A 20,305-nucleotide genomic window follows, 5' to 3' on the forward strand; every position below is an offset into this window, starting at 1 on the left:
CGTTGGCAGCGTTCGAAACCCGCCGGTAGCCAATCAGCGCAGGGCGCTCCCCTAACCTGCGCTCGGGCCTGTGCGCCTGCCCAGGCAACGCCCCACCGCCAATGGGAGACTGCCCAGCGCTGAGCGGCAGGTGCGACATCCAATCAGAGAGGGAAGGAGGCAAAGCGCCGTCCAAAAAGGGAGAGGAAGGAGGCGGGACATCTCGGAGGGGTGTCGAATGAGATGGCGGCTTACAGAGGAGCGGCAGGGCGGGCAGCCAATGGGCGACGCGCTTAGTGCGGGGGCTCGCTTTTTGAATTGGTGGCGGCGGCAGCCGCTGATGGCGGAGGTTGGCTCTGCGGTTGGCGGCAGGTGGCATTGGCGGTGAGGGGCGAGCCGGCCGTCGGCCGTGGGTGCCGGGAGCGGGCGGGCGTGGCGCGGAGAACGCGGAGCGGTGCGGCCGGGCTGGGGGAGGCTGAGGCGGAGGGCGATGTGTGCGGGCGGCCTGGGGCGGGGCTGGGCCGGGGGCACCTGTGAGGCCTGGGGGCTCCCAGGGTGGCCTTGCCGCCCTCTTTGGGCCTTCAGTGGTGCTCTCCGGGTAGCGAAGGGTCCCAGCCCCTCTGGCACCTGCTGGCTTGTAAGGTGGGAGCAGCTGGCGCGATCTTATTTTGCCTCCGGCCATCTCCCAGCGGGGCGGCTGGGTCACGCTCCTGGATGGCCCCTCAGGGGAAGGGGGAGGCGCAGGCAACATGAGAAGTGGGTTTTTCGTAGCGTTGTCTCCTTGTTTTAAATGCGTATTTTAGCGTGTGGGTGTTTTATGACCTTCAGGCTGTCCGCAAGCTATTGGGAGGTCATTTGTAAGTGTAGTGCTGTGGAGGCATTCAGGTTTGCCTGGACCCTGTGGTGGTGGTGTTCTCCTGCTTCTTTTCTACGTGAGCAGAAGCTATTAGGTTCATATCTTCCGTGCTGTTTGTTCTCTTCTGTATCTTGGCACTTGCAGTGTGCAAGCCTAGTGACTGGTATTAGGTTATCATTTAGCATGGGAGTATTAAAACCGGGGATATTTCAATATACCCAGAATGTAGCCCCATAAATAAATAAAATAGGAAAGCCATAAAGAAAATCAGTGCACAGCCCAAGGTATGGGCTTCTCCCAAATATAGGGTGAAGTTCTCTGTAAGTGTGTTCTCATATACATGTTACTAAGTATAACAACAGCAGCATGACAAGAATGTTATTGATGCCTCAGACTTCTTAAGAATAATCTGTAGGATTTAGTGATATCCATAACTGGAGGGGTTTTTTGCGTCTGATTTTTACATATAACTCTCTGTGTGGTAATCATTATTAATGATATGGTTTGAATCTTTCAAGATTGTGGTTTCCTCCACCCTTACTGTAATGAAGAGGTAGCAGTGTAACAGTTCCTAGTGGTATCTTTATAACTTTCTAGGCAGATGCTCCCTAAAGACAAGTTCTGGTTCAAGCTACTTTCTCTGCCTGCCAGGTTTCAAGCTGTTCTGAGATAAGCTAGCTGGGTGATTGGGGCTTACTGCTAGGAAACTTAATTCTGTGGAGCCTGCACAGCTGTGTGTGATGTGAGAATTGCAACTAAGGTGGCAGTTTAGAAAACAATATGCCTAGAATTGTGATAGATTTGTAGTGTTGCCTTCTTGCTCATCGCTATATTAGGAACTTACCTGCCATACTATGAAGACATGGATCCTGTCCAGGAGTCTCAAACATGATCTTCTAAACTCTAGAAGATAAACTTTTTTCTATGTTGCTGTTATGCCAAAACACCCATTGTTTTTTGTCTTTTGATTTTTACTTTGCTATGTCATTGGACAGGTTTTAAAGGGACATTTACAGTCATGAGGAGAACAACGTCAGTTAAAGTGATACAGAGGGTTATTGTACTACAGTTGAGATATAGTGGCTAGTTTAGGTAACTTCTGATATCACTGTGCAAATATTTAAACTTGTGTGAATGATGAATCACAGGAAATGCATGCATCTTGCCTCAAGCACAAGAAAAAATGTGCTACATGTTTGGCAGGTGTCTTAGAACAATTGTTTTTTGGCACGAGATTCAGGTAGCTACCTGTACAGAATATGAGAGGAAGAAGACTTCTGCCTTTCTAGTATGTGACAAGTTTGTTTGATGGGCAGGGAGAGCAGGGAGGCAGTCTGTCTGTGAGAAGACAGACTTTTTATCTGATAACGAATGGATATCTCTATTGTATTATAGTTAATGTAGGACAATAGGCTAGATCATACAGATAGATGTATATGTGCTTATTAACTTTGTAGAGACTCTTATGCATTTTGAGAAACTTGTTTTTTCTTGTAGTAGATTCTGGTGGTCATTTTTATGTAACCACAGTAACTCTAGCCAGTTGACCTGAAAAATCAAATATTGGTAAGATGCTTTGTGTCCCCTAATTCTTTTGCTAATGCTGCACTTTGACAATGCTAACCTGGGTCTCAAATCTAGCTTAGCGTAGTTTATCACTGATGCAAACAAGTGCTTTTAGTTTGTTGGAGTACCTTCTCTGCAGCTTTCTGTGCAAATGAGTTATTTCCATGGCAAGTAGCCTGCTCAGAACCATTTCTGTTACAGGTTTGTTGTTCTTTCTACCAATTGTATGACTAATACTCTTTCAGAACTACTCTTATCGGTGTGAGTGGGATGTTAATGAGAGTCTGAATGTTTTGTTTTCAGAAGTCTGAAGTCAATTCTGACTGCCTTAGTCACAGAACTTGTATTAATGAGCTTTTTGCAACTGTGACTTACTTTAGCACATCTAGCTGTTGAAGAAAGAAACGAGACATAACCATGGCTGACAACAGTATGCTGGTGTCTGAAACTGGGAGGAGCCTCTTGGCTGATTCTTCTGTTCTTGATTCAAAAATTATAGAAACCTCCAAAGACAATGTGCTTCCTGGATCTGTTCTGGATGTTGAAGGTAACAGGGGAAGCTTATTTTAAGACCACTATGTTTTTGTAATGACTGATTACTTTGTAGGTATTTACTAGTTTTGAAAAACCAAAAGTGCTTTGCTGAGCTAAAGAATTTTATGTAGGCTAGCCAAAAGACTGTTGATTTAGTATTCTTTCACCAACAAAAGGACTGTCTTAATTTGTAATTTGCCTTGTTATAAAGAATTTGGGATTACAGCCATGAAATCAGTTTTTCTTGCTATCTATAGAAAGCTGTCAGTTCCATTTGACGTCTCTTCTGTGGAATAAATCATTCCAGGTGATATTTTAACACCAGTATTTGGAAACTACTACTGCTGCTCTGATGTATAGGCTTACAGGAAGTCCTTAGATGAATAGTCTTGAGCTTGAAATTAATTCAAGAACAAATATTGAAATGAAAAAAAACAACCAACCAACAAAGAAAGTATTTTTGGTTTCTTGTAATGCAGTAGCCAAAATCCAGTGGCAGTCTTTTGGTGCAGATGACATGGGGGCAACACTTGTTCCTTCCTCCTGATATTTTGAAAGGTTATTAATACCTGGAGAAAAAGAACAAGATATCTAACTTCAGTTCCAATATTCCTTGGTGAAACTGAGCAGCTACTAGGAAGCAATGAACCTTGTCAGCCAGGAACACAGAAAGTAGAAAAGATACCAGCTGTCTGTTTTCCTCCAAGTCTTGGTATCTAATTCTGCTAGAAGCATTAAATCAATAATTTTGTTGGTTTTCTTTCTTACCCTCTGACTCTTCTTGCATGTTCTTGCTTTGACTGTAATGTAACTGGTCATGAATTGCAGGATCTTGTTTCACCATGTACTAGAAAGTTTAGGCTTTATGGTCAGTTAGGTATGCCTTAATTGAAGGATAGGCTTCCTGAGGCAACATTTATTTTCAGACTTGTTCTTGATTAACAAGGTGTCTTGAAAGGATGTGGTCTGCCTATATTCTTCTATACATTATTGCTTGTTTTAGACCTAACGTGGATTTTTCTATTAAAATATGAATATTATCCTTGTCTCTCTATAGAGGAAATGCCTCAAATAGAAACACGAGTGGTTTTGGTTCAGGAAGCAGGGAAATGTGAGGAGCTTCTGAAAGCCTTGGAGGTACGTGGGCCTAAGATGAAACAGTCACTGGAACGAGATGGTATGCTTGTAGATTTCTAGTAACCAGTCTGGCTTTGTACTAAAGTTCTCCTCTTCCACAGACCATTAAGATAATGGAAGTACCAGTTATAAAGATAAAAGAAACTAGTCCTGGTAAATCAGAAGAAAAACTAATAAAAAGTGTTATTCATATGGTATGTCATGCAATTAAGCACATGTGATTGCATGCAGCATGTTGTACTTCACTGGACTGAAATGTGCACATGGTTTGATTTGCATTAATTGGGCATAATGGTCACAATATATACTAATGTTTCTGATGGTATCACTCAAAGCTTGTCAAAATCGACACTCTTTCTACAAACGTTTTCTCAAATACAGAAATAATATCTGCAAGTCTGCTGTTTTCTAACAAGGGGATAGAAACATCAATGGAGACACTGGACTGCATGCTTATATTCAGTCAACACATAAGTTTTTGCTATGAACTGCCTTCATAATGAGTTAATTCACTTATTTCAGTTGAAAGCTGCTTTTAAGCTTAAGTGTAAGAAGTGGTTTTCCATTTCTTGACATGAAAAACCTAGGAAATAAAATTTGGAACTAGTCATTGAAATTGGAACAGCCCAAACTTCTAGGCCCCTTAAAAATATCAGCAATGAACTGAATTGTCTAAGTTCTTTAGACCTTATGCAGCACGGAGTTTGCTGTTGGAAGCTGGATGCTACTTTTTAGAAGCATCCAGAAGTACCTTAAGCTGTTCTGACGGTTGGAAATTTCATTTATCTTTTGAGTTTAGTTGGTTATTTTTTCCTTTCTATAGATATTTCCAGTATTATATTATCAGTGTGAACTGATACCTTAAAACAATTCCTGCTTCTGAAGGATAAGAATTCTAATTACTAGTTTATGTATCTTTTTTTGTAGGTGCAGTTCATAGCTATTCTTATGCTAGAGAACAGTATCTCATTCAGCTTTCACCAGTCCTTCTAAGAGTCTGTCTCTGTTGAAATCTGAATCATACAATCATACTTCTAATGGTCCAAAATAAAAATCAGTTGAATTTCGACACTGGTGTAACCATGTTGCCTGAATAATGCTTTCCCCCTTCATCCCCATAAATCAAGGAAATTAAAGTGCCCTACATAAAGACAGAGACGATAGAAGAGCTTGGGGACTCTGATTCCCCAGAATTTGAGACTGTCTTCGTTGTGTCAGACTTCCAAGACTCAGTCTTTAACAACCTCTGCAAAGCAGATTGCCGTGTCGTTGGACCTCCAGTAGTCCTGCACTGTGCACAAAAAGGAGAGGTATATGCATTTTAATACTAGGATCAATAACACTGTATTAAAGGTTATGTTAAAACTTTAATGAAAACAGTATGGTTTTGACTAATAAGTTTATTCTTACTTGCAGCCTTTACCTTTCTCCTGTCGTCCGCTGTACTGTGCAAGCATGTTGAACTTGGTACTCTGCTTCACAGGATTCAGAAAGAAAGATGAATTAGTAAGACTTTTTTTCCTTTGGATGGGTAAAGCTATGTTAAGTTTATTTTCAAAACACTCTTCTGTTCTATCACCTGTGGGGTTTAACCATAACTACAGCTCCTATGGGGGGAATGAATTGCTTTGTGTTGTTCTTTTGTCTTGCTGCATGTCTGCAGGCAGTGATATTGAGGATGGGGAAAAAACTGTTTCCTTGTGCAAGTCCTGTAATGCTATTTTTGGTCACTTTTATGTGAATGACTTTAAACAGCTATTTATTCAGTAGGGTTTAAAGATTTGTAGACTTAAGCTTCAGGTAAGATGATTTTTACCTAATAGTATCCTCTGATTTGTGTGTAATAATGTGGTAAAGTGAAGCTTTGTAGTCCTGTTCAGAGCATTTGCAGCAGTGTTATCTTGCTGCCATGCTGTCCTGCTGTCAGGACTTCAGTCTTGACATATCTGAAGTGGTTTGATACTCTAGCACTTTTCCAATTCAGTGATGCTGTTGGCACCTAATTTCCCTATTGGACACCTGGGAATTGACAACATGGCCCCACGTCTTCGTATGTGGGGGAAATGAACCCCAAAACAAAAGCCTTTGTCCAGTGTTAGGGATGTTTAGGTTTGATCTGCTAGATTCAAACTAAGCAAATCACAATCTTAATTAAATGGACTAAACCAATGAGGATAACATGCTTCAAATCTGTTGTGCCTGAAAAGGTGACAGCATTATGTATGGTGATCACAGGGGTCCTGCTGGCTTGCGTAGTCTTCCTCAAGCTACACAGCAGAGCTGTATTAAATGTTAAAAAAATAAATAAATTAATAGCTCTTGTGATGTATCAGCTGTGTCTTCTCCTGTAGTAGTGAACAAGTTGTTTTAAGAACAAATCGGACCATTTCTATGCTAGACATTTAATGTAACCTCTGTTAGCTTGCTTTGTATACTACTTTTGTACCACTCTCACTCTGCACTGTACACTTCAAAAGATATACTGAAAACTTACATCATCTCTATTTTTCAGGTTAAGCTAGTGACCTTGGTTCATCATATGGGTGGAATTATTCGAAGGGACTTCAGCTCCAAAGTTACACACCTGGTGGCTAACTCAACACACGGAGACAAATTCAGAGTATGTAAGCTTGAGTTGGTGCTTCATGGAAACTTTCAGAAATTGGTTCTTGTAGACTAAGTCTGTAAATTATACTTAATTTCCTAAGTTGCTGTTTTTTTTCCTGTGCTAACAACAATGACTTGTAATGGTGAGTTCATCTCCGTCTGGGGTTGAGCTTTGTCTCTGTTAGAGATCTAAAAAATATAAATTGCCCGAATGCAGAAGTTTTGAAATAGACAAGTATAGTAAATAATAAGAAACAAAATATTTAAGTTCTTAAGTACTGATGTTATCAGTACTTAAGACATTGATAAACACTTACTGATATATCAACATGCCTGCTTTGTTTGTCTGTCCAAACAATAAACTTCAAGGTAACTTGCAAAAAACTTCAGTACTCAATTTGTGTGTGTTATCTTTTAGAAATTATTTTTAATTTATGTATAACTACTCAAGTCTTTTATGTGTATACTCAATTTGTGTGCGTTATCTTTTAGAAACTATTTTTAACTTGTTATGTATAACTACTCAAGTCTTTTATGTGTAAATGTGTGGTGTGTGTGTTTGTTTTTTTCCTGGCAACACCAAAAGGGAATCCGGGGGGTGTGTGGTTTTTTTTTTTTTCCTGGCAACACCAAAAGGGAATCCTTCAGGACATGTATGTCCAGTTGAAAAGTAAATACAAGTTCATAGATTCTTGTACCATGGAGTATGACACAGCAATGCTTATGTCCCTTGAGACTCCCTTGTTTGAATTTAGTAGGCTCTTGATTTTTTCCTTACCTGTCTTTTTAATGTGCCAGTTGAAAGGGAAGACCTACTTTCCACCTCTTTTTAAATGCTTCTTTCTGCCAACTCAAAGGAAAAATGTAGGAAAACTTAAGAATATCTTTCAAGCAGTCACGGAAATAATCTTTGGAATAGTCTTTCTCTTTAGTAAAAGCAAGCTAGGATGTAGAATATCTTTCAAGCAGTCACGGAAATCATCTTTGGAATAGTCTCTTTCTCTTTAGTAAAAGCAAGCTAGGATGTTTGTGTTCATACAAAGTATCAAAAGCAGAGAAAAGATCCTGTATTCCACTGAAATAGATTTGGTTTTGTCTCTTTTGTGAGTGATAAAGGGTATCAGACTAACAAATGGGTGCACTTCTGAGTAAGTGTCGAAATAGCTATTGATTTGATCTTCTAGTGGCTGAAAAATTAATATGTTGTGAATCTTGGGAGTTACAGCTGAGCATGATTCTTGAAGGAATATTTTCCCTCTTTGCAGTATCTGTCTTGAAAAGTAAAAGCAAGGTTATGAATTTTTCTTGGAATGGGAAGGACTTAAATGGAAAAACTTAATTTGTACAACCTATGCTTTTCCTGTTTTGTAGATTGCTGTGAGTCTTGGCACTCCTATTGTGAAAGCTGAGTGGATTTATAAGGCTTGGGAGAAGAGGGATGAAATGTAGGTGTTTATTCTCCTTCAGCCTTTACCTTGCACCCTGTTCACATTGTGAGCTACTGTTTAAATAATAATGTAGCACTGATTTAGTAACCTTTCTGTGTATCTTCTTTCTTCTTTTTCCAGTGATTTCTGTGCAGCTGATGATGACTTCAGAAATCAATTCAAGGTTCCTCCCTTCCAGGATTGCATGTTAAGTTTCCTTGGATTCTCTGATGATGAGAAAGCTAACATGGAAGAAATGACAGAAATGCAAGGTTATTGTTTATTGTTGACCTGTAGAAAGAATGGGGTTTATAGCTGATAAATACTTCACTGAACCTGAAATGCTGAATTGTGAATCCTGAAGCATTAATGAAAGCTCTTCAACTTGAAGAGCTAAAAATTGATTTTTAGATGTCTGTGTATGCCAAAGTTCTGGTAGCTGTTGAAGACTTCAATCTTCCTGGGCTGATTCTAGATGATTTAAAAAGAAGTAATTATAGGGTACTTGAAGATAACCGGGGAAACTTGGTACGTGATATGTATAGTCTGCTTCAGTTCTCATAATCAGTTTTGTGGTATTCATCTTTACATAATTCACAGGAAGCATCTACAATGTTTCCAACTTTTATTATGAATCATCACCAGTAAGACACCTAATTGGAAGTGTGCCATTTTTCGGTGGTGTAGTACAAAATTAACAATCACTTTGACAGTAACGTTGTAGCAAATAACACACAAGTCTCCAGCCTTTTATTGTCAGAGTTGCACGTAACAGAACTATGGAAATGGCACTGGAGCAAGGTTGTAACAGAAAGGCTTCCTCCAGAGGTGCAAGTTGTCCTGTTTTGCTGGCCCTAGGGACCTGTTTACCTAAAGCTACTTATAAGATTGTGACATGCCCAGGTTGTAGCTTGTGAATGTCTTCAGGGTGAGTATTCCTGGCTTGCTCTTCCAAGAAACAAGAAAAGCTCTCCAAAAGAGTATTACATTTACTGTCAGACAGATTTAAATGCCCTCTGATCTCCATATACTCCTGACTTTTCAACGTGTACATGCTACTGCGTGCTACACGCTGTTTCCTAAAGCTCTTCGTTGCTGATAATATCAGTGTTATGTAAAACATATAACTAATTGGCTCACTCAATAGTTCATTTCTCATTAATGACAGGTGCCACAGAACTATCAAGCGTGCTACTAATTTCCAACAACAATATTTTTCAGTCTTGCTAATTTGCCTTTTTTTTTAATCTAGGAGGACATTATTTACCAGTTGGTGATGAAAGGTGTACGCACTTAGTGGTTGAAGAAAGTACAGTAAAAGATCTCCCATTTGAACCCTTAAAAAAGCTTTACGTTGTAAAGCAAGAGGTTAGTGCTGACAAATTCTTGAAAGACTACTGCTGTGTATTACTCAATATGTGAAATAAATTTTAATTTATTCTTTTTCTCAGAATAAGCCACATGCCCACATTTAGTATGTGAACTGCCTTAGTTTATATATATGTTTTGAGTATTTTTAGCTTTGGATGAAGTCCCCTAATGTGTTTTTAATGTGTGTTTTCTTTTTCCTTTTAGTGGTTTTGGGGAAGCATTCAAATGGATGCCAGAGCTGGAGAGTCCATGTATTTATTTGAAAAGGTATGTCTAGGTCTCTCGCATAAGGGTGTATTTGGTGGTAAAATTAGCATGCACAATGGTATGTGGGGGGGCCAGAGATCAATATTTTACAGCAGCAGTTAAGTTCCAGATAATCCATTACAGCTTTTATACATAGAATACTAATTTGGAGGAAACTTTTTTCTTTGTTTCCCAAAGGTTGAACTTATTTTTAGTCAAACAGAAGCTAGTGTGGTTTCTCTTTTTTTTTTTTAATTCATTTTTCCTCTGCTTCCCTAAGAAGAGTTGCGTAGTATGCCGATCTCCACAATTGATTTTTGCCATGAGTTGAGCTGGACACAGTAGATAAAACAACTAAAGTAAACTTTCTGTTACTACAGTCAGAGAGTCCTGGCCTCAAGAAGTCTGTCTCGCTGCTTTCTCTGAGTACCCCAAACAGCAATCGCAAAAGACGTCGGTTGAAGGAGACCCTGGCACAACTGACCCGAGAAACGGACATGTCACCCTTCCCTCCTCGGAAGCGCCCGTCAGCTGAACATTCACTCTCTATTGGGTCCTTGCTGGATATTTCTAACACTCCAGAGTCCAGCACTACCAATGGAGGTAGAGCTAAAAACCTTCCTTCAGACACACTTCAATGTTTGAGAGCTCTGTGCATCCTAACGATAGTGGTAGGGAAGTCTTACAGGTTTCCTAATTTAATCTGGACTTTATCCTTCCTAAAGTGTGCAGAAAGCTGAATTGAAGAGTTCAGAGACCAGGCTGCCTCTTGTTATCACAGTGAGCATGTTCCTACCTGAATTAAAACAAGGAAAAGAGACAGTTAATAAATATTAAGTGCAGTTCAGTGTTACTCCAAAATGCTTCAAATACTCTGCTGAAAATCTATGCAAATAAGCAACACAGTAAATAATCTAAAAACCTCTGTAGTAGGTTACTTGGAAAAAGGAGGACAAAGATCCTTTTCTAAAGGAATTAAAGGGAAAATTCCTGCAAAGCCTACTTCTCCTAGGCCCTTGAAAAGTTCTGTTGAGGTGACACTATTTGTGGCAGCAAACTGTCATGTCAAATGTCACAAGAATGTAAATCGCCATCTGGTTTTGGTTGGTTGGGCAAAGAGCTCTTAATGTCTCTGTGCATGGCTCTTACGGAAGAGAGGAGACTGCTGAATTGTGGATTAAATAAAAGTTAATACCTGAGAGTTAAAAAAAAAAAGCCCTTGTTTCATCGCATAGAGAAGGTATTTGGAGTTAGTACTGCATTAAAAATGCCCCTGTATACAAGTCAATCTCAGTGAGGCACAATGTCTAAGTGACAATTCAGAAGGAATACAGGGCAGATCAGCTTAGTCTAAGACCAGCTTTCTTAGAGCATGCTAATGCTCTCATAACCCCTGGTTGGGGAGTTTCTTCTAATTCAACATCAGATAATTTCAGAAAAAGTGCGGTTTTGAACTTTAGCATCAGAATGAGGGAGCACTGATCTCTGCTGTCCAATACATGTGCGAGTATTATATTTTTAAGTATAGTACTTAAAACTAATGGATTCCTCCAGGTCTACCTTGGCTTTAGCTTTAAGAGAAATGAGCTTTCTTGTGGTTTTTTTTTTCCTTCCTCCTTCTCTTCCCTGCCTGCCCCGATAGGATGAAATACAAGTGTTGCATGTTAAGGATGGATTTTAATACATAGTTTTGAGCTACGTACCTAATGCAAGGATGGCAGGCAGCTGGGAGACAATTATTTATGTGGCAAAGAGAAAGTAAAGAGTAATTTTGTACATGGTTTTGAACTTTAGCATCAGAATGAGGGAGCACTGATCTCTGCTGTCCAATACATGTGCGAGTATTATATTTTTAAGTATAGTACTTAAAACTAATGGATTCCTCCAGGTCTACCTTGGCTTTAGCTTTAAGAGAAATGAGCTTTCTTGTGGTTTTTTTTTTCCTTCCTCCTTCTCTTCCCTGCCTGCCCCGATAGGATGAAATACAAGTGTTGCATGTTAAGGATGGATTTTAATACATAGTTTTGAGCTACGTACCTAATGCAAGGATGGCAGGCAGCTGGGAGACAATTATTTATGTGGCAAAGAGAAAGTAAAGAGTAATTTTGTACATAGTGTATGTATAAATAATGTTCACCACCTAATCCTCAGTTTCTACTAAACATAATAGGGTTAAGTCATTGACCTGCCCATAAATGGCTTATTAGTTTCAGACTATTTTTGGGCAATAACATATTACTATTATTGTTCTATAATTAGGCTGTAATAAAAAAGCCATTTTCTAGAAAGAGCTCTGATAACTATAGAACAACCTACATAATAGCCTTAAAAAAAAAATAAAGCTATCTTCCCTTGAAAATTGTGAAGGTGTTTTTCTGCTTTGATGGTGAGCTTTTTTAGGGACTCTATTGTAATAGAGCTCTTATTTTCTTTTGGGAATATCTCTTCATCAGAAACACCAAAATCCTGTGCAAGGCCTTCCAAAAACTCAACTCCTCTTCCGGCAAAGCAGTCTGCAAGATGGCAGGTGGCAAAGGAGTTGTATCAGACAGAAAGCAACTATGTTGACATACTGACCACAATTATTCAGGTAAGCTGGTTCGAAAGCAAGTACAGGTCAATTGTAATAAGACATCTAGTGTTTACATCAATAGTTGCTTTCAATCTGTGATCTGCAGGCTTTTGAGGGCTTGGGTGCATCAAAGGTTCATAAAAAGGTGGCAATGTAAACAGTCTCGTGTCATTTTGCTGGCATGTAAAAACATTCAGTAATACTAAAAGCTGGGAAATACAATTTTGAATCTGGGATCTGCAGTGGGATTGCAGTTTGTATGGAAATCCTAAGCTTCAGGAAAACATGATCTTTATGACTAAGATTTTTAAGATGTTAGTGAATAGAGAAATGGCAGGGGAATTTTTTTGTTATTCCGAGAAGAGCAGAATAGCAAACAGTTTACAGGATGAGTTTAATTTCTAGAAATTATTTGCATTATATCTGATTATCTACTTAATGAGCTATGACGTGTGTGAGTAAAAAAAGTAGGTGAAAGGGGGTAATGTGGTAGTAACATATCAAACGTATCTGAAAACAACTCCTCCATAATCCACTCCTGCTAAATGGGAACAGAATGTTTCAAGATTGTGGCTGCAGGAAAGCATGATCTGGAAGGAAAAAATATTGCTTTTATTTATGACTGTTTCTGACATAATATTTGGAGAATGAAAGGGCATTAACTTTTTTTTGTTTAATTTGCCAGTTATTTCAAGTTCCGTTGGAGAAGGAAGGACAACTTGGAGGACCAATTCTTGCACAGGAAGAAATTAAGACCATATTTGGCAGCATTCCAGATATTCTGGATGTGCACACTAAAATCAAGGCAAGCTGCAACTTCTCCCCTGTAGGGGAGGCTTTGATACAGACTTTGAGTCCTTTTCTACATGTTTTAAGTTGTATCTGCTGGATGGGTGTAGTTTAATCCTGCTTCTGTTACGTACTGTTCAATCTGTGGAATTACGTGCAAATGCAAAGTACTCGTTAAGATTGAACACTGATTTCTAAATATCTGAAGTCTGATTATTGTGCATGTAACTAATATTTCCATTTGTGAGCTGGCTTGTCCCCTTCCCATTTTAATACCTCTTCCTGTAGGAGGTTTTCTGTAACTGATACAAAACTGGCCAAAAGAGTCAGTGGTATCAAATGATCATCTCACAAGTGCTTATAACATCCACGTTTCTATTAAAGCAGCAAGCAAGAACTCTTGGAAGGATAGGTAAAGCTACAGAATTGAAACAAACAGAAAAACCCAACAAAAAAAACCCCTGTCACAGTGTCACAGTAGGCTTTTAAAATAGAGCGACTTGCAGACTGCCTGTAACTCAGTGGTTTGGTGGTTTTGTTTTTTAACTGCTGGGATCCAATCTAGTTAATAACAATAGGTATTGATATGTGCACACTGAGACTGAGATCAAAGTAAAGCAGGTGTGTCTGTGTGTAGGCGAAGTTCCTTAGATGTAGTGGTTGTGTTTTCCTTCATCTTTGGTGTAGTGAAGATAGTAGAAGTGGCAGCAACAGACTAGTATTAATGGTGAGTCCTTTCCACTTGAGGTGAATCCTGAACCTTCAGCTGTGTCCTCCTGTCCCTGTTATCAGCTGCAGTGAATAAGCTTGATCCTTGTCAAGCTGATACAGGCTTAACAGCTTGGTCTCACTTTCCTTGACACCCTGGTGCAGCGAGGGAAATCTATGCCAGTTCTATTTCTGTCCTGTCTAATGGACTTAAGTTCTTTCTTAGTTGTGTGCTCTTAGAGTTGGTTGAACTATCTTCTGCCTGTACTGCTTTTGTGATCATTTGGAATATGTTCTGTGGTGTGTTGGACACAGCACTATTACCTTTATTGCAGAGTTGGGTAGTGCTGATACTCTGCTTGCATCGATTCAAAACCTATATATTCCATAAGCCAGAGGTCTCTTCCTTTCAATTCCCAGTAGCATGAAGAGGCTTAAAGTGAAATTGTACAACTCTTAGGATTGCCTGTTTTATCAGCATGGAAACACCCAGTTAATTATATGTGTTTGGCAGAGCACTTATCCCATCTTACAGCTTATGCAGATCATTCTCATCTTGTTTTCTTTCCCCCCCATCTCTGCATGTATTCTAGGAAGATCTGGAAGATCTTATGATGAATTGGACTGAAAGCAAAAGCATTGGCGATATCATTCTTAAATATGTAAGTTTCTGTTTCTTTTTTTCATGCATTTGAGCTATTATCTTGCCTTACAAGGCAAGGAGCAAACACAAGCAAAGTGCTACTGAGAGTCACACTAACTTGTATCACTGTATTTTCTGTTGAGTTAGATGATATACTTTGTATAAGTAATCCACGTCAGGTTTATGTGTCTGTCCACTTACAAGAGGGATTAATTTGCAGCACAGCAGACATGCTTTTTACTCTGACATTAAAAGGGGCTCTTCCTCTAACCTTAGTTCTCTGCTGCCTCTGATCAATAGTAACTAACTAGGAAAACGACTTTTCACAGAACTTCTAGGGTTATTGTTTCAAGACTTGAAATGTGTAAGTGAATAAGGACTCCTTGTTTTCCCAAGTACAGAATGTGCAGAACAGGAAAGCTACCTCTGGGTCTGCAGTGCATTTTGACACAAGTAGCCTGCTAGTAATCTTGTGCTTTAGCTGACTTGATTGTTTTGAGGCAAATAGTGCTTGGCGTTCAAAAAATTTTCAGTCTAAGGTATTGCTTCTAGTGGTTTAATGCCTTTTAATGGCAATGGCAGTAACTGGAGAAAATACCTGTCTGGAAACTTCCAGAATTCTCCCCCAGATCATGTTTCTTGGTGTGAATCTGCCTTCCACTCGAGCTTTTCAGCAACTTTTAAGATTGTCACACGTGTACTTGATGTTTCCGAGAGCGGTCTGCATTTAATCAGCAGCCCTGAATCTTGGGCATCTGGCATGCAAAAATGTCAACTTGTTCTGTGAACACGCATGGGTTTACAACACATTTCTTATTATTCTTTATTGAAATGTGCCTTTGAGCAGCTTTGTATGGCTCAGGGCAGATGAACATATGTACAATGCTGCATAATACATAAAGCAGAGCTGTAACAGTTGTTTCTTTCAGTCAAAAGACTTGTTGAAAACATACCCTCCATTTGTGAATTTCTTCGAAATGAGCAAGGAAACGATTACTAGGTGTGAAAAACAGAAGCCAAGGTTTCATGCCTTCCTAAAGGTAAGTGTCTGCAGAACTAAGTCTTTTGAACACAATATGGAGAGCATTACTAAGTAAACTTCTTAATGCAGTAGATAGAAGAAAGTGGAATTTTGGAAGCTTGGAGGAATGTGAATATCTCTTGGTGAGACAAAAATAGGAAGGACTTGATCTTCAGTCACTCAAGCTCCTCGTAAGACTCTTTCATAAAAGGTCCAAGTTCTCCCTCTGTTATACAGCTTTCAGGGTAGAATCATAAAATTCTCTAGGTTGGAAGGGACCTTTAGGTCATCGAGTCCAACCATCAACCTAACAATGCCAAAACCACCACTAAATCATATCTCTCAGCACCATGTCTGATTATATGTGTGTGTTGCTGGAAAAAGTGCATTCTGATTACAGAAAAGAGAAGATATGTATTTGGGAGAAAGTAAAAATAACTAGAGCTGCTGCTTTATATTGATCCCCCTCCCTGTGTTTAAAAGACTCGTATTTGTGAAATAGCTTTTAACTTGCTTTCAGCAGCTGTGAAATTGCAGGGAGGTGGAATCTCTCCATGTTCTTGTGACTAATGAATAGGAACATAACGCTGGAGATCTAACAGGAGGGTGATCTTCAAAGAAAGAGGTATCTGAAGATGAGTCTTAAGACTCTTGAGCTTTCAGATAAAGGTATATAGCTGATTGATAGCCATCCCTGTTCCTACTCTGCATTAGCATCTGAAACATGGACTAAGGGATTGATAATATGGACTGTTTAAACATGCTGAGAACAAAAATCACGTGATAAATACCACACAGATTTGAATAAATGTGTGTTTTAACATGATCTGTTAATGACTGAGTATCTGTGGTAAATGGTTCTCAAATTTGTACTGCAGTGCTAGTTTCAAGGAAGACAATTTTTCTCCTAGTTTGTGATTTTTTTGGGGTGTATATATGTGGGGGGAAAAAAGTAATAATTATTTTTTTCTTCCTTTCCTTTTCCCAGATAAACCAAGCTAAACCTGAATGTGGCCGCCAAAGCCTTGCTGAACTCCTGATCCGTCCTGTTCAAAGGCTGCCTAGTGTTGCTCTGCTACTAAATGGTAATCTAGTGGTGTATTTTAATTTTTTTAATGTAGTTTATCTTTACAGGTGTTAAAACCTCCTTTTTTTCTTAATTAGCAACAGCTTTTCTCATGAAACACACCTGATTCTGGGAGTTAATCATGCTTAATGGCAGTCAGCAAGACCAATTACTGAAAAAAGCATACTTTCAGCTAAATTTCACTTGTTCGTATATTTGTCTGCAGGATACAGGTAGAGGAAAAGTTTGCTCTGACAACAGTTTGTCTCTTCATATACAAATATAATTGAGATTTGAATGCAGCCAGCATAACCTAGAGAGCAATTTGTATTCACAAGGTTTACAGGTTCATGTGTTCCTGGTATCAATCACTTGCTGTAATAATGATTACATTAATAAAAATAATATAGCACCACTCTTTGCTTGTTAGAAAAAGACTTCTATGCTTGTCTCTGCACTTCAACAAAACCAGCATGTGGTCTTCTTGATTTTTTTTTTTTTTTTTTTGGAACAGTTTGAGGATTTGGTTTTGTATTGGAGGTGGGTTTTTCCCTAATGGGATGCACGGACAATTGCTACTCAGCCTAATCAAGGCTCTAGGATGGCTGTCATTTCTTCAGTCACCTTATTTGACTTAGAGTTTAAACTTGAGTTTTTCATGTTTCTTTTAAGGCACTTGTAATATGAGGGTTTTTTTAATTGTAGATATTAAGAAGCATACAGCAGAAGAGAACCCAGATAAAATAACTCTAGAGAGAGCCATTGAATCATTAAAGGAAGTGATGACGTAAGCAATGTTCATTCTATGAAATGTACATTTGGATCTCTCTGTTCCTTCTAAATTGCTCTTAGTGTGTTGTTGCTGTACCTTTAGTCTCCACATATACGTAATTGTATGTGTTCTCCCTTTTGTCGCTGTTGTCTCTCTGTCATTCTGTCCCAGAGCTCTTGAAGGACTTTGTGGTGTTGTTACCCAGCTCTTCTGCCTGAATGTCTGCTGATTTCCTGCCCCAGCACAAAGCTGAACTTTCTGAGATCTTATTTCCATCTATTCCCTCCAGAATGGAAGGGATGTGATTTTGTCTTTAGAACTTACTTCTCTGCATCTATCAACTGAAAGGACATGCTATTGGTAGAAGATTAGATTCTTTTCTGGTCCTGTATTAGCTATTCTTGGCACCGTTCCGTGAGTTAATTAGCTTAAAGCTGAAGCTGTTTAGATTGTAAGTCTCACCTCTTCTGAAGTGTAGCTTATGTCTCCAGCAATGAGACCTCCTGTATTAGTTGGGTAAATGTTTGTCTGATTTTTGACAACAACAACTACTTCTAAATTGTAATTATTCTTGCATTTGCTTTTTGGTGAGCTGCAGCCCTGATCTAGGGGGATAAAATGCAGGCTGGAAAGAACTGCATTGAGTTGGTCTCTAGTTCAAAGTCCTGTGGGGCAGGGGTGTGGAATTATATATTAACTGAATGGTGTGTCAGCCACTGATAACGAGAACATTGTTTTAGGTCTGAAGTTTCCTATGTGCTTAGCATAAGGGATCTGGATATTTCAGTGAGCAAGTGTGGTTGATTTTGTATTTCCCAGTGCTGCTGTGTAAACTGAATGTTACTGCTGTGTAAACTCTGAATGTGCCTTTCAGTGTGTCTTAAATATGGTGCGTTTATTTACTGTTGCTTGATACTGAAGATAAATATCATGTGCTTCCCTCAGACATATTAATGAAGACAAAAGAAAAACAGAGGCACAAAGGCAGTTCTTTGACGTCGTCTATGAAGTTGATGGATGTCCTGTAAGTAATTTCTCTGAAGCTGCAGACCTGTAAAATGCTCCTTTTGCCAAAGTTAGTCAGGTTAAAACACAATGGTGCTGTTTAAAAAGATATCCAGTGTTAAGTGCAAGCAGTAATCCAGCCCGTGAACTAAATGCTTAATGAGCTTTTTGCTTCTATCATTTAGGCCAATCTCTTGTCCTCTCACCGAAGCTTAGTTCAGCGTCTGGAAACCGTAGCGCTTGGCCCTGTAAAATGCTCCTTTTGCCAAAGTTAGTCAGGTTAAAACACAATGGTGCTGTTTAAAAAGATATCCAGTGTTAAGTGCAAGCAGTAATCCAGCCCGTGAACTAAATGCTTAATGAGCTTTTTGCTTCTATCATTTAGGCCAATCTCTTGTCCTCTCACCGAAGCTTAGTTCAGCGTCTGGAAACCGTAGCGCTTGGCGATGACCTCTGTGACAGGGGAGAACAGGTCACACTCTTTCTCTTCAATGATTGCCTAGAGGTAAGATGACTATAGAAGTGCATCTCATGAACTGAATTGTAAAAACACTTAATGCTACTTATGAATATAAACAAGTAAAACTTAAAAACCTGAAGCAGAATTCTACAGAAGGCTATTGTGCTTTCCTGTATAATAGAAGGCAAAAGAGTACAAAGTGATGGTAATAGACCTTCTAACTTGAATCTTTGTCTTCTACTTAACTGTAGATTGCAAGGAAACGGCATAAGGTCATTGGTGCTTTCAAGAGTCCTCATGGCCACACGAGGCCTCCTGCATCTCTCAAGCATGTTGTTCTCATGCCTCTTTCCCAGATCAAGAAAGTCTTGGACATCAGGGAGACAGAAGGTCTGTATGTTTTGAAGTGCGGTGACAGCTAATGAAAACTGGTGCAGAGTATAAAGGATGAAGGTCTGCTGTTGTGGGATAGAAGGCTAAGGTGTATTTGTTGTATGGTATGTTGGGTATGTGATTTTTTTTTTTGTATAAGCTTCTGTTTGAAGCTCTGTATGAGCTTGAGAATTCCTTGAATTGACACCTTTTGACTTCTCAAGGATCGCTGCAGGATGTTGAATTTAGTAGAACTAGATGGCATTAGCATAAGCCAACCAAATGGCAGTGTGACTTAGAGGAGCACACTTAACAGCTCTGGATTTACAAATTGAAACCAAAAACCCAAACTTCAGTCCAGAGCATTAGACTGCCTAGATACAAGTGCTGTTGCTGTGAAACCACATCTTCATTTAACTGGTGATAGCGATGCTCAGGAGGAACTGTGCTTAGCATCTTAGAAGAAAGATAGAGATGATTTAAATTCTCTGGCTGCTTTGCCATACTGAGACTGCGGGGGTTTCAGTGAAGCAATGCATTGCTACAGCAGCAGAACTTATGCTACAATAGTGTTCCAGTCTTGGTAGTGACTTCTTTAGGAGTCTAGTCAGACTAGTGTCTAGATCTATACACTAGAAAATTAGATTGAATATTTCACTGTAGGTGGTGGTGCGCACATCGTACTTGTCCTGCTTTATATTCTCTGAAGCACCTGAACATAGGAAGCCCAATGAGAAATAGAAATGGCAAAGAGGGTACATAGTAAATGTGATGCCTACCTGCATTTTTAAAAGGTACTTTAGGGGGTTTTTTTTAAGTCTCTTTAAATTACTGTGTATCACTTAAGTTTACTTTGGGACTTGGGCAAAGGGAGCCATTTGTAAGCAGAGCATCTAATATTTGCCAGGAACTTCAGCACACAAATCTTGGGAGAAGTCAGCTACTCCCTCCTGCATACGCTCTTATAGGGCTGCTTTTCTGATTGGCAATGGGTGTTTTTCCTTTCTCTCAACTGTATTTAGAATGGTTCAGCTGTCTGCTTTAAAGGAGTGTCAGCAATGGATTAATTTTCTGCTATCAAATGAGCAATGTTTGTCAAGTTTTAAACAGTAAAACCATTGTAACTTGTCTATTTTAACGTGTCATATTTAGTTTTGATGTCTTTGTTGTTTTT

General features: G+C 39.2%; 1 protein-coding gene across 1 annotated transcript in view; it reads left to right on the forward strand.

Moving 5' to 3' along the window:
• The first annotated feature begins 284 nt into the window (after positions 1-284).
• Positions 285-20,305, forward strand: part of ECT2 (epithelial cell transforming 2) — a 37,132-nt gene continuing 17,111 nt past the window's right edge. The window contains exons 1-21 of the mRNA XM_014938773.1: positions 285-363; positions 2,782-2,948; positions 3,993-4,072; positions 4,174-4,266; positions 5,200-5,382; positions 5,489-5,578; positions 6,585-6,692; positions 8,051-8,124; positions 8,248-8,378; positions 9,359-9,474; positions 9,682-9,744; positions 10,104-10,326; positions 12,177-12,313; positions 12,981-13,100; positions 14,386-14,454; positions 15,365-15,475; positions 16,445-16,541; positions 17,228-17,309; positions 18,240-18,318; positions 18,685-18,804; positions 19,011-19,149. Of these exons, the coding sequence (XP_014794259.1) occupies positions 2,819-2,948; positions 3,993-4,072; positions 4,174-4,266; positions 5,200-5,382; positions 5,489-5,578; positions 6,585-6,692; positions 8,051-8,124; positions 8,248-8,378; positions 9,359-9,474; positions 9,682-9,744; positions 10,104-10,326; positions 12,177-12,313; positions 12,981-13,100; positions 14,386-14,454; positions 15,365-15,475; positions 16,445-16,541; positions 17,228-17,309; positions 18,240-18,318; positions 18,685-18,804; positions 19,011-19,149 (2,245 nt within the window). The 5' untranslated portion in view covers positions 285-363; positions 2,782-2,818. The remainder of the gene's footprint in view (positions 364-2,781; positions 2,949-3,992; positions 4,073-4,173; positions 4,267-5,199; positions 5,383-5,488; positions 5,579-6,584; positions 6,693-8,050; positions 8,125-8,247; positions 8,379-9,358; positions 9,475-9,681; positions 9,745-10,103; positions 10,327-12,176; positions 12,314-12,980; positions 13,101-14,385; positions 14,455-15,364; positions 15,476-16,444; positions 16,542-17,227; positions 17,310-18,239; positions 18,319-18,684; positions 18,805-19,010; positions 19,150-20,305) is intronic.

The sequence above is a fragment of the Calidris pugnax genome, unplaced genomic scaffold (assembly GCF_001431845.1).
Source record: "Calidris pugnax isolate Ruff unplaced genomic scaffold, ASM143184v1 scaffold52, whole genome shotgun sequence".
NCBI classification, from domain to species: domain Eukaryota; kingdom Metazoa; phylum Chordata; class Aves; order Charadriiformes; family Scolopacidae; genus Calidris; species Calidris pugnax.